The sequence below is a fragment of the Berghia stephanieae genome, chromosome 3 (assembly GCF_034508935.2).
Source record: "Berghia stephanieae isolate SIO BIC M18660-M18661 chromosome 3, UCSD_Bste_1.3, whole genome shotgun sequence".
NCBI lineage: Eukaryota > Metazoa > Mollusca > Gastropoda > Nudibranchia > Aeolidiidae > Berghia > Berghia stephanieae.
Genome location: NC_088362.1, coordinates 25793482 through 25805648, shown reverse-complemented (window position 1 = coordinate 25805648; position 12167 = coordinate 25793482). Strand labels below are relative to the sequence as shown.

The window sequence follows — 12167 nt, the reverse complement described above, 5'->3', positions numbered from 1 at the left end:
TGTCGTGTTTAATCGAAACGTTGTTTATGATGATGATGATGATGGTGGTGGCGTTGATGGTGTAGGTAGTGGTCGGTGGTATTATAGAAGATGAAGAAGAGGAAATGAATTTAAAAAAATAAAATTTCCTTTATTCATCACTTAGGGGAAATTTGTCTCTAGGGTCTATTCCAATGGAAGACTAACCCAAGTTTCAATTTAATTACGAAAACAGACAAAATGGACGTTTCGGGTTTCAAAACATGATGAATGAAACATTATTGATGAATGAGATTGTTAACAACGCCACTACCACATTATCTTATTCATCTGTAGTGTTTCATTCATCCTGTTTTGTTGATAAAGGGTAATCCCGAAACGTCCATTTTATCTGTTTTCGTAATTAAATTGAAGCTTACATTTAATTTCACATTGGTTTTTTTTTATGTCCATACTCTAGATGATCAAGCAATTCATGGCCAGACAAAAGCTGGGTCGTTTTGCCTCGCCAGAGGAAATAGCTAAACTTGTCGTCTACCTAGCATCCAATGAGGTAGGTAGTCTTGGGCTTGGTAAAAAAAGGTGCTCTTTTTTGGAGAAAAAGATATATTGAGAAGGAGCATTCTTCAGGTAAACAAGAAAGGAAATATGTTATATTACATTGGCATTAGATAATAATATATTCAAAACATTGACGGTAAAAATGTGTGTGTGCGAGTGTGTGAGTAACATATTTCTTTTTTTTGGTTACCCGAAGAAGGCTAAAGGCTTTATGCGGCTATGTGGTCTTGTGGTATGACACTCGCTTTCGGATCGGAAGGTCCTGGGTTCAAGCCTTGCTCGATGCATAGTTGAGTCCTTGGAAAAGGCTCTTTACTCACATTCTCTCACCGTACTCAGGTGTAAAATGAGTACCTGGCCATAACAACATTGTCTCTGTCGGAAAAAATCGTAATATCGCCTAACAGGCGTCATGTACTCAGGTGTAAAATGAGTACCTGGTCGTTAACAGCGTTGTCTATGTCAGAAAAAAAATTTATAATATCGCCTAACAGTAACAGGCGTCATATTTCGTTCAACATGTTACGTGGTGCTGTTGGCCAGGGACACCTTGTAAAGCGTTTTGAGCACGTTAAGTGGATGTTGCGCTATATAAAAACTCAATAAAGAATAAAATAAAAAAAGAAACGTCGTTTACTTTGTTTTGTATCTTTTATAAGAGTCATTTCTACATACTCCCTTTATTTTACTATACATTCTATTGACTCATTTAGGCAGCTCGAGATTTAGGTATAGATAGAATAGAATGCGCTTGGCCAAGGAGTTCACAACATTGCCATCCGGAAGTATAACGGACCAACACACAAACTCTGTGTAACCATGAACTTTTATAGTCTGGTTAATACAGTTTAGTGAGAACAACTCACAAACGCGGATGGCAAAAACAATAACAAAGGCCTGATTGACGTCATCTGCATACTATCTATAAACAAACAAAAATGAAACCCAATAAAAGTAGAGTTACTTCAACTTTATGGCACAAGACGGGAAGCAGTCTTCGCAGGTGTGTGTGTGTGTGTGTGTGTGTGTGTGTGTGTGTATGTATGTATGTGTGTGTATGTGTGTTTGTGCTTGTTTGTTTGCGTGTGTATGTGTTTGTAAGGATGGTGGTGGTCCCGATAGCTCAGTTGATAGAGGACTCGCCTTACAAGCAAAAGGGCCAATGTGTGTGTGTGTGTGTACGTAGTGTGTGTACGTAGTGTGTGTACGTAGTGTGTGTGTGTGTGTGTGCGTGTATGCGTGTGTGTGCTTGTTTGTTTGCGTGTGTATGTGTGTGTAAGGATGGTGGTGGGACGATAGCTCAGTTGATAGAGGTCTCACCTTACAAGCAAAAGGGCCGTTGTATGTGTGTGTGTGTGTGTGTGTGTGTGTACGTAGTGTGTTTGAACGCAGTGTGTGTGTGTACGTGGTGTGTGTGTGTGTGTTTGATTGTGTGTATGTATGTATGTGTGTATGTGTGTATAAGGGTGTGTGGTGGTAGTCCCGATAGCTCAGTTGATAGAGGTCTCACCTTACAAGCAAAAGGGCCGATGTGTGTGTGTGTGTGTGTGTACGTAGTGTGTGTGTGTGTGTTTGTTTGTGTACGTGTGTATGTATGTATGTGTATGTGTGTATAAGGGTGTGTGGTGGTGGTCCCGATAGCTCAGTTGATAGAGGACTCACCTTACAACAAGCAAAAGGGCTGATGTGTGTGTGTGTGTGTGTACGTGGTGTGTGTGTGTGTACGTGGTGTGTGTGTGTGTAACGTGGTGTGTGTGTAACGTGGTGTGTGTGTGTACTTGGTGTGTGTGTACTTGGTGTGTGTGTACGTGGTGTGTGTGTGTGTGTGTTTGTTTGCGTACGTGTGTATGTATGTATGTATAGATAGTTCGAAGATGACGTCACTCAGGTCTTTGTTATTGTTTTTGCCATCCGCGTTTATGAGTACTGCTCACTGAACTGTCTTAACCTGACAATAAACGTTCATGGATACACACAGGTTTGTGTGTTGGTCGTTATACTTCCGGATGGCAATGTTATGAGTTTCTTAGTCAAGCGCATACTATCTATATGTGTGTATAAGGGTGTGTGGTGGTAGTCCCGATAGCTCAATTGATAGAGCAGTCACCTCACAAACTAACAAAAGGACCGAATTTAATCCCTCATGCTAATTTATTTTCGGATGATTGTAAATAGATATAAATATAAGCACATATTCTATGTAGATAATCTCCACGAAATCACCATGCTCAATCGGCTTCAAAACGTTTCATTTAATTCCACCAGCAGGCCACATGGGACCAAATTTCAATTTCATACAGCACTAGTCGCCTGTGAAGTGTCCTTTTCCTATTTACACTTTTTACAATATCCGTCACTGCATACTCTTTGCAATGGACTATCATCCTATCAAAAGGATAGCAAGCAATTCCTATTGTCCGTTTCACGCTGTAGAAACTGGGAATGATTCCTGCTACATAGGCCTAATGGCTTTATGGTTTAGTGGTACGACACTCGCTATCAGATTGGAAGGTTCGAGCCTCGCTCGGCGCATAGTTGAGTCCTTGGAAAAAGCTATTTACTCACATTCTCTCATCGCACTCAGGTGTAAACTGAGTACCTGGCCATTAACACCATTGTCTCTGTCCGAAACAAATCATAATATCGCCTAAAAGGCGTCATGTCTCATCTTACTTGTTAAATGTTGCTGTTGGACAGGGATCCATTGTAAAGCGCTTTGAGCACGTTAAGTGGATATCGCTCTATATAAAAGCTCAATTTAGAATTTAGAATGGCTCTGACTGACTTTTTAAACACATCCTTTCCTGTCTCAGACAGATCCAGATCCCATTCGCCTAATAATCCACCGTCTTTTCTCACCTTCTCAGATTTGGGTAATTATGTGCTATTTTTAGAAAACTCCACCGATGAGTGTAATCGATCTCGGCTGTGTAATATCCCGCATTACATCGGAATATTTGCTAATCAATTAATGATCAATTAATTAATTAATTAAATTATTTATTTATTCATTTCATTATCTATTTACTTTTTTTCCTTGCCTATTTATTTTTTTATTATTTTATTTTATTTTTTCAAATTGCGAATTATTTCTCTTTCTCTCTCCCCCTCCTCGACCCACCCCTCTCGTCTCAAACACTACTCTCTCTCTCTCTCTCTCTCTCTCTCTCTCTCTCTCTCTCTCTCTCTCTCTCTCTCTCCCCCTCTCTCTCCCCCCCCCCCCCCTCTCTCTCCCCCCCCCCTTTTTTTTTTTTTTTTTTTTTTTTGTTTGTTTTGTATTTCCCAAACTTCTCTATCTTTCCAGTCCGATTTCGTGACAGGACAAGAGTTCATCATCGACGGAGGTTGGAGCCTGTGAGATGAAGGAAGACTCCCTGGCTCGTGTGTCGATCATGGAGACTGACCGTAGCCATTGTTAACATTTAGCCTGACACTAGAACCGTAGTTTGACGTCATTATTTGGTTTTTGCACCGCCTAGTGAGTTGTCGTTAGTAGAGCTCATGGAAACAAGTTATTTCATTGGTTGAACTATTGAATACAACTCACGATTTGTTTTCTTTTGTGGCAAAAGACTGGCATTTTGACGTCATGAAGGCCACGCTAGAACCATCTGAGACTGAAAGTTTGACGTCGTATTTTAGGTTTGTGTAGATTCTGGTGAGTTGTCGTTAGAGCTCAAGGAAACAAGTGATTCCATTGGTTGAACTACTGAATACAACTCACGATTTCTTTTGCGGCCAAAGATTTGTCTTTTGATGTCATTTTTCTTTGTCAGTGTCAGGCTATAAAGTTAACGATGGCCACGCCCGGACTCGTGTGTACAACACGGTTACTTACGGGTCCATAATGTTATGAAAAGAATGGCCCCCTGATTGTTATGAAATTTAAGATGAGAATGAGATATTTGATTTGTGTGTGTGTGTGTGTGTGTGTGTGTGTGCGTGTGTGTGTGTGTGTGCGTGTATGTGTGTGTGTGTGTGTTAGAGGTGTTAAAGTCGAGGTGTGACCAGGACTCCTACTCGTAGGATTAGGACAGGAAGACTGGTGATGGTGGGTTGTGTTTGGCGATATCGCAAAATTTCTACAAATTTTTGGTAGTCCTAGGCACGTTTCCTATTTATGATTATTTTGAATTTAAAATTATAAGACCATTACACGAAGTGCTAGTTTGTTGAAAACTTCCAGATTAAAAAAAAGAATTATTCATCAATTTTTATTGTTGTCTGAAGTAACTTATTTAAAATCAACTCGATCTAAAGCATCGATACTTAACTCTTACAAATTATATAATCGATGCTGTGGTTTGTTTACAATTGTGGGAAAAATCGTTATGTTTGATAAAGTAATCACGTTTACATTGGTAACAGTTACAGTCACATTATCAGTATAAGTTACAATAACAGTAATAATTAAAATTATGATAATAGCTAAAGCTACAGATACAGTAACATTAATGGTGAAAGTAACAGTATTGCCGTACTCTGGAAAAAACACATATTTATAAATTTGGCCAGAAAACTCGTCCTTCAAATATCGATCGATTTAAATGACCCTCATCTTGGCAAAAACTCTCAAACCTGGGACTTCGGCGAAGTCCCAGGTTTGAGAGCTTTTGGCAAGATGAGGGTCATTTAAATCGATCGATATTATAAGGACGAGTTTTCTGGCCAAATGTTTAAATATGTGTTTTTTCCAGAGTACGGCAGAGTAACAGTTACAGCAAATGTCACATTTCCGGTTATCATGTGACAGAAACGTAAGGCTGGGTACACGGCCAAACAACTTGTATTTAAATCGGTCAATCTAATGTTCCAATTCTTCCATATAATATATTTTATATTATATCCTGGTGCAATTTTATATCAAGAAATATATAATTAAGATACGCTGATTTGTTGATGATGATGAGGAATCGCTCAATATAAAACCATCATCTATATCGTTTGTGTGTGTGTGTGTGTGTGTGTGTGTGTGTGTGTATACACTTGTTTTCTTATGTTTTCACTTAGCTGTTTATTTATTCAGAATAGAAATAAAGCGTTTAGATTTCTGGCTGTCTTGAGTGTTTATTTAATCCAAAATAAAGGAACCTGAGGACCAAATACGGCATTCAGACAACAGTCTCAAAATTTTAGTTTCATGTCTTTTTCATTGGGTGGGGCCTTTGATCTCCCATTGTGGGCAGGAGGTCTCGCTATGTCTTCTATGCCTTTATATCTTTTCCGATTTGCTTTCTGTCTTCGTCTTGGAATGAGGTACTCAGCTTTGTCCTAGCCCTGGCCGGAGTCCTTGACTGGAGTCCTTGACTGGAGTCCTTGACTGGAGTCCTTGACTGGAGTCCTTGACTGGAGTCCTTGACTGGAGTCCTTGACTGGAGTCCTTGACTGGGAGGGTAACGGTCAAATGTATAGTTATAGTTTTGGGAGGTGGTATTTTTTTTCATTACAAATCACCTCTTCTGTTATGTAGTGAGTTGCATTTTTTAAAATTATTGTTATAAATATATAACGATTTGTAAACATTTGAGTGTAATCCATTTAGTATAGGGTTGTGTTTGTGTCTGGATGAGACTTTTAGGTGATCTCAAACTAAGTACATTGATAGTGTGCTCCTGGAATCTACATATGTCCCTATTTGAACCACTCCCGTTTGTCTTACTCTTTCTTGTGTGCTTTCAATAGGGTTCAATAGTCTGATATCACGTCCTCCCAGCAACGAGAAGCTTGGTTCCAAACAATGAAAATCGGTACTTTTTATTCTTCATGCTGGCTAGAACTTTTTCACATGTCGTGTGATCAGAATGTATACAAGTCAAAACATGATCAGATTTATAATGTTTTCTCCTCTGGATAAAATTTTATGCTCGTCGAAGTATCTCATAAGGGCCTGCGCCATTGTTCCGATAGTTTAGAACCAGTTACTAATACCCCCTACACACCTAACGTTCTACCGGTAACGGTAAACGCTTTAACCCATCAATATTAAAAATATCACTCCAATCTTAAAACTAAATAAAAAGAAATTGTGTTAATAAGCATTAAATTGAGGCGTTTACGTGTGGACATTGTTAATTTGGACCTGCTGAGTTCAAATATCTGGGTGGGGTCCCTGACCTCCCATAGTGGGCAGGGGGGGGGGGGGGGTTACATACTGTGTCTTCTATCCCCTTATATCTGTTTTCCAACATGCTTTCTGTCTTTGTCTCGGAATGAGATTACTTGGTTTTTTCCTGGCCCTGGCCGGAGTCCTAGCTGGGAGGGTAATAGTCAAATGCATAGTTATTGTTTTGGGAGGTGATATTTTTTCCCTTGTAAATCATCTCTCTGTTATGTATTATTATATTTGTTATTTTGAATTTATAATGTAAGCATTTGAGTGTATTCCTCTGTTGGATTTTGTGCTTGTGTCCGGATGAGACTTATAGGTGTTCTCAAACTAAGTACTTTGATGGTGTGCTCTTGGAATCTATAACTGATCCCTATTTGTTCCCAGATCCCCTTTGTCTTACTTTTTCTTGGGTGCTTTATTTGCAATTCTATAATTTTTTACTATCCCATTTTCTTCCTTTTTACTGGCGCTGATATAAACTAAATGTGTTGCAAGCGCCGTAAAACCATTAAAAAAAAAAAAACAACAAAAACAGTTCAAATTATTTAGTTTTAAGATCGGAGTGATATGATATTGATAGGGTAATCGGTTTACCGTTACCGGGGCATAAGTTACTATGCGTCATTACGAGGGAAGTGACGTCACGACTGTTGAAGCTTATTGTAAATCTACAACTTTTTTGACTATCCCATTTTTTCAAATTTTCTCATAGTCAAGAATCCTCTCTGGAATTCCTAAACGCAATCTTTGGATTCATAGAAGAGCGATTACCAAAACTGCAGTTCTGGGTGGGGTTCCCTACCTCCACAGTGGGCAGGGAGGTACTTACCGTGTCTTCTATCCCCTTATATCTGTTTTCCAACATGTTTTCTGTCTTTGTCTTGGTGTGAGATTGCTCGGTTTTGTCCCGACCCTGGCCGGAGTCCTAGCTGGGAGGGAAACAGTCAAATGCATAGTTATTGTTTTGGGAGATGATATTTTTTTCCTTGTAAATCATCTCTCTGTTGTGTGTTATTATATTTGTTATTTTTAATGTATACTGCAAGCATTTGAGTGTATTCCTCTTTGTTGGATTTTGTGCTTATGTCTGGATGAGACTTATAGGTGATCTCAAACTAAGTGCATTGGTGGTACGCTCTTGGAATCTACATCTGATCCCTATTTGTTCCCAGTTCCCCTATGTCTTACTTTTTCTTGGGTGCTTTAATTGTAATTCTAGAACTTTTTACTATCCCATTTTCTTCCTTTTTACTGGCGCTGATATAACCTAAATGTGTTGCAAGCGCCGTAAAACCCTTAAAAAACAAAAAAAAACAACAACAAAAAACTGCAGTTAACACTGCATGTGACCTAAATTCTCCTGACACAAGATCTGGAGTTACATGTAATATTTATATTTGCTGACTCTTATTTGTCTTGAGGTTACACAAGTCCATTATCTTTGATCGTTTTCTGCCGTACTCTGGAAAAACCAATATTTAAAAATTTGGCCAGAAAACTCGTTCTTCAAATATCGATCGATTTAAATGACACTCATCTTGGCAAAAACTCTGAAACTGGGACTCAAGGAAGACTTCGCGAAGTCCCAGGTTTGAGAGTTTTTTTGCCAAGATGAGGGTCATTTAAATCGATCGATATTTGAAGGACGAGTTTTCTGGCCAAATTTTTAAATATTGGTTTGTCCAGAGTACGACAGTTTTCTAGTTCAATTCAAACATTTAACACCACACTGATCAAACAATGTGAAGGGGTGATAGGGGAAACGTAAAAATTATTTAGATAGTGCCAGTATCTCCTTAACGCTCAAGGTCAATGACACTCTTCGATTTAACTGCCGTACTCTGGAAAAATACGTATTAAAAGATTTGGCAAGGGGTAAAAACATGATGACCTCCGCTTAGTGAGTTGTCGTTAGTAGTCCTCAAGGAAACAGGTGATCCCATTGGTTGAACTATTGAATAAATCTCACGATTTGTTTTCTTTTGGGGCCAAAGACTTGTCTTTTGACATAATTTTTTGGTCAATGTCAGGCTATAGATAGTATGCAGATGACGTAACTCAGGCCTTTGTTATTGTTTTTGCCATCCGCGTTTGTGAGTTGTTCTCACTAAACTGTATTAGCCAGCCTATAAAAGTTCATGGTTACACAGAGTTTGTGTGTTGGTCCGTTATACTTCCGGATGGCAATGTTGTGAACTCCTTGGCCATCCGCATTCTATCTATAAGTGAGCGATGGCTATGGTCAGGGCCGTACGTGGCCTTCGTAAACTTGTGGCCTAATACTAGGTCTTTTCTTTTTTAGGTTAGTGCAGCGTCTAGTGAGTTGTTGTTAGTAGTGCTCAAGGACCCAAACGATTCGTAGCCATCCTTATCTTTTTGCCTGACACTCGAACTGTAGCCATCGTTAACTTAAATGACAGTCTTTGGCCACAAAAGAAAACAAATCGTGAGTTGTATTCAATAGTTCAACCAATGGGACCACTTGTTTCCATGAGCACTACTAACGACAACTCACAAGGCGGTGCAAAAACCAAATAATGACGTCAAAATGCCAGTCTTTTTGGGTTTCAGTGTCAGGCTATTACTTAACGATGGCTACGCTAGAACCCTCTAGGACTTATAGTATGTCGTCATGTTCTAGTTCTAGGTTTTTGCACCATCTAGTGAGTTGTCGTTGGTAGTGCTCAAGGAAACAAGTGATCCCATTTGTTGACCTACTGAATACAACTCAAGATTTGTTTTCTTTTGTGGCCAAAGACTTGTCTTTTGACGTCATTTTTTGGCCAGTGTCAGGCTATAAGTTAGCGATGGCTATGGTCAGGGCCGTACGTGGCCTTCGTAAACTTGTGGCCTAATACTAGACCTTTTCTTTTTAAGGTTAGTGCAGCGTCTAGTGAGTTGTTGTTAGTAGTGCTCAAGGAACCAAACGATTCCATTGGATGGAATGATATTATGATGGATATGACCTCACGATTGGTTTTCTTATGGTGGGCTGGCCTTGTCTTTTGACGTATTTTGTTTTTTTTTTGGTCAGTGTCAGCATAGCCATCGAAGCTTATAGATAGAATGCGCTTGGCCAAGGAGTTCACAACATTGCCATCCGGAAGTATAACGGACCAACACACAAACTCTGTGTAACCATGAACTTTTATAGTATGGTTAATATAGTTTAGTGAGAACAACTCACAAACGCGGATGGCAAAAACAATAACAAAGGCCTGAGTTACGTCATCTGCATACTATCTATAGCCTGACAATGACAAAAAAAAAAAAAAAAAACAAACAACGTCAAAAGACAAGTCGTTGGTCGCAAAAGAAAACAAATCGTGAGTTGTATTCAAAAGTTCAACCAATGGAAACACTTGTTTCCTTGAGCTCTACGAACGACAACTCACTTGGCGCTGCACAAACTTAAGTAATGACGTCAAACTCTAAGTCTTAGAGGTTCCAGTGTCAGGCCATAAGTTAACGATGGCGACGATGTCAGGTTATGGTTTTAGTTAGGCTACGGTCGGGCTACATGTTAACGAAGGCCACACTCTGACCGCCCAGGTTAGAGAAAAGCTGTTCCAAGTCCTATCTGTCTCTTAGCACTCGACCTTGCAGAGTTAGGATACGAGAAGAAGGTAATTTAAAGACCCCAAGTGAAGATTTGACGCAAAAAATAGTGAAGTAAGCTTATCGGGAACTAAAAGGATGAATTGTTGCTAAATTTAAAAAAAATGAGCTTTTATATAGCGCAATATCCACTACACTTGTTCAAAGCGCTTTACAAGGGGTCCCTGGCCAACAGCAACACATGTAGAACGAAACATGACGCCTGTTAGGCGAAATTACAATTTTTTCCGACATAGACAACGCTGTTAACGTCCAGGTACTCATTTTATACCTGAGTACGGTTAGGGAATGTGAGTAAAGAGCCTTTTCCAAGGACTCAACTATGCGCCGAGCGAGGCTCGAACCCAGGACCTTCCGATCCGAAAGCGAGTGTCATATCACAAGACCACAAAGCCGCAAATACAAATTAAGTCAAAGAAAAAAAGGAAATAATAAAACAACAAAACAAACATGACAAAGTAAATAAAGAAATGCAAATCAGGCTTGTATGAAAACGCCAAAGAGAGCTAAGTTGACAGAGTAACTGTCCCACAAGCGAAGGGACTGGTTTGCATCGGATAAGGTGCGGTGTGGATTTTTGGTCCTAAACCCCTAAACATGTCTACCCGGCAGTGATAAATAACAATGTGAAATTGAATGTAAGCTTCAACTTAATATACGAAAACAGATATATTGGACGTTTCGGGTTTCCCCTTTATCAAAAAACAATGAATGAAACACTACAGACGAATGAGATATATTGTGGTAGTGACGTTGTCAACAACGGAAGAGGATGGAAAAGTTTCATCGGTGGTCCATACCCACTGTGGGATGAGGACTGAAGAAAGAAGAGAAAAGAGCAGTCCATCAGAACCTTACGGCAATGCAGCGAGAGTTTTGCCCGGTTTCTTGAGCATTAAACGGTCTTGCAACTGCTTGAAACCATTTGGATTGAACGCTGCTCTATCGCAAAGTACTTTTCGCCAGAATTTACAGTCCCAGCTTACCAATCTTAAGTGGAAGGTCGGGAGTGGGGGTGTCAGAAAATATTTCGATTGCACCCGGAATCAGTACGGAGGCAAGAGCTCTACGATTGAGCTATGAGGGTTACCTAAAAGGAAATAATAGAATATAGATAGTTCGAAGTTGACGTCACTCAGGTCTTTGTTGTTGTTTTTTGCCATCCGCGTTTATGAGTACTTCTCACTAATCAGTAATAACCAAACTATAAACGTTCTTGGTTACACACAGTTGTGTGTGTTGGTCCGTTATACTTCCGGATGGTCAAGCGCATACTATCTATAACTGTGTCGTCCGCGCGGCATCATAAGATATCGTCGCCTTGGCATTCCACAAAGGAATATAGAGAATCCATCAAACACACCCCTGAAGTCAACAGGTATCAACCATGTTGTTCAAATTGAGCAAATTGTGATAAATAATTTTGCCCAAGGAAAAAGACGAAAATGCCTGAAGCGAGGTTCGAATCCTTACATTCTGGATCACAGCGCAATGCCTTAACCTCTCGCCACAAGGTAGCAATAATGTAATTAACGTTTCTGTATCTACAAGTAAAATGGTCTATAATTGATCTCATTTTAAATAATTTATTATTATTATTATTATTATATTATTATTATTATTATTATTATTATTATTATTATTATTATTATTATTATTTATTATTATTATTATTAATTATTATTTTATTATTATTATTATTATTATTATTATTATTATTATTATTATATTATTATTAAATTATTATTATATTATTATTATTATTATTATTATTATTATTATTATTATTATTATTATTATTATTATTATTATTATTATTATTATTTTATTATTATTATTATTATTATTATTATTATTATTATTATTATTATTATTATTATTATTATTATTATTATTATTA

General features: G+C 38.5%; 1 protein-coding gene across 1 annotated transcript in view; it reads left to right on the top strand.

Moving 5' to 3' along the window:
* The window catches only part of LOC144967430 (dehydrogenase/reductase SDR family member 6-like), a 22113-nt gene extending 16522 nt beyond the window's left edge, over positions 1–5591 (top strand). The window contains exons 9-10 of the mRNA XM_078904621.1: positions 440–532; positions 3845–5591. Of these exons, the coding sequence (XP_078760747.1) occupies positions 440–532; positions 3845–3898 (147 nt within the window). The 3' untranslated portion in view covers positions 3899–5591. The remainder of the gene's footprint in view (positions 1–439; positions 533–3844) is intronic.
* Positions 5592–12167: the final 6576 nt, after the last annotated feature.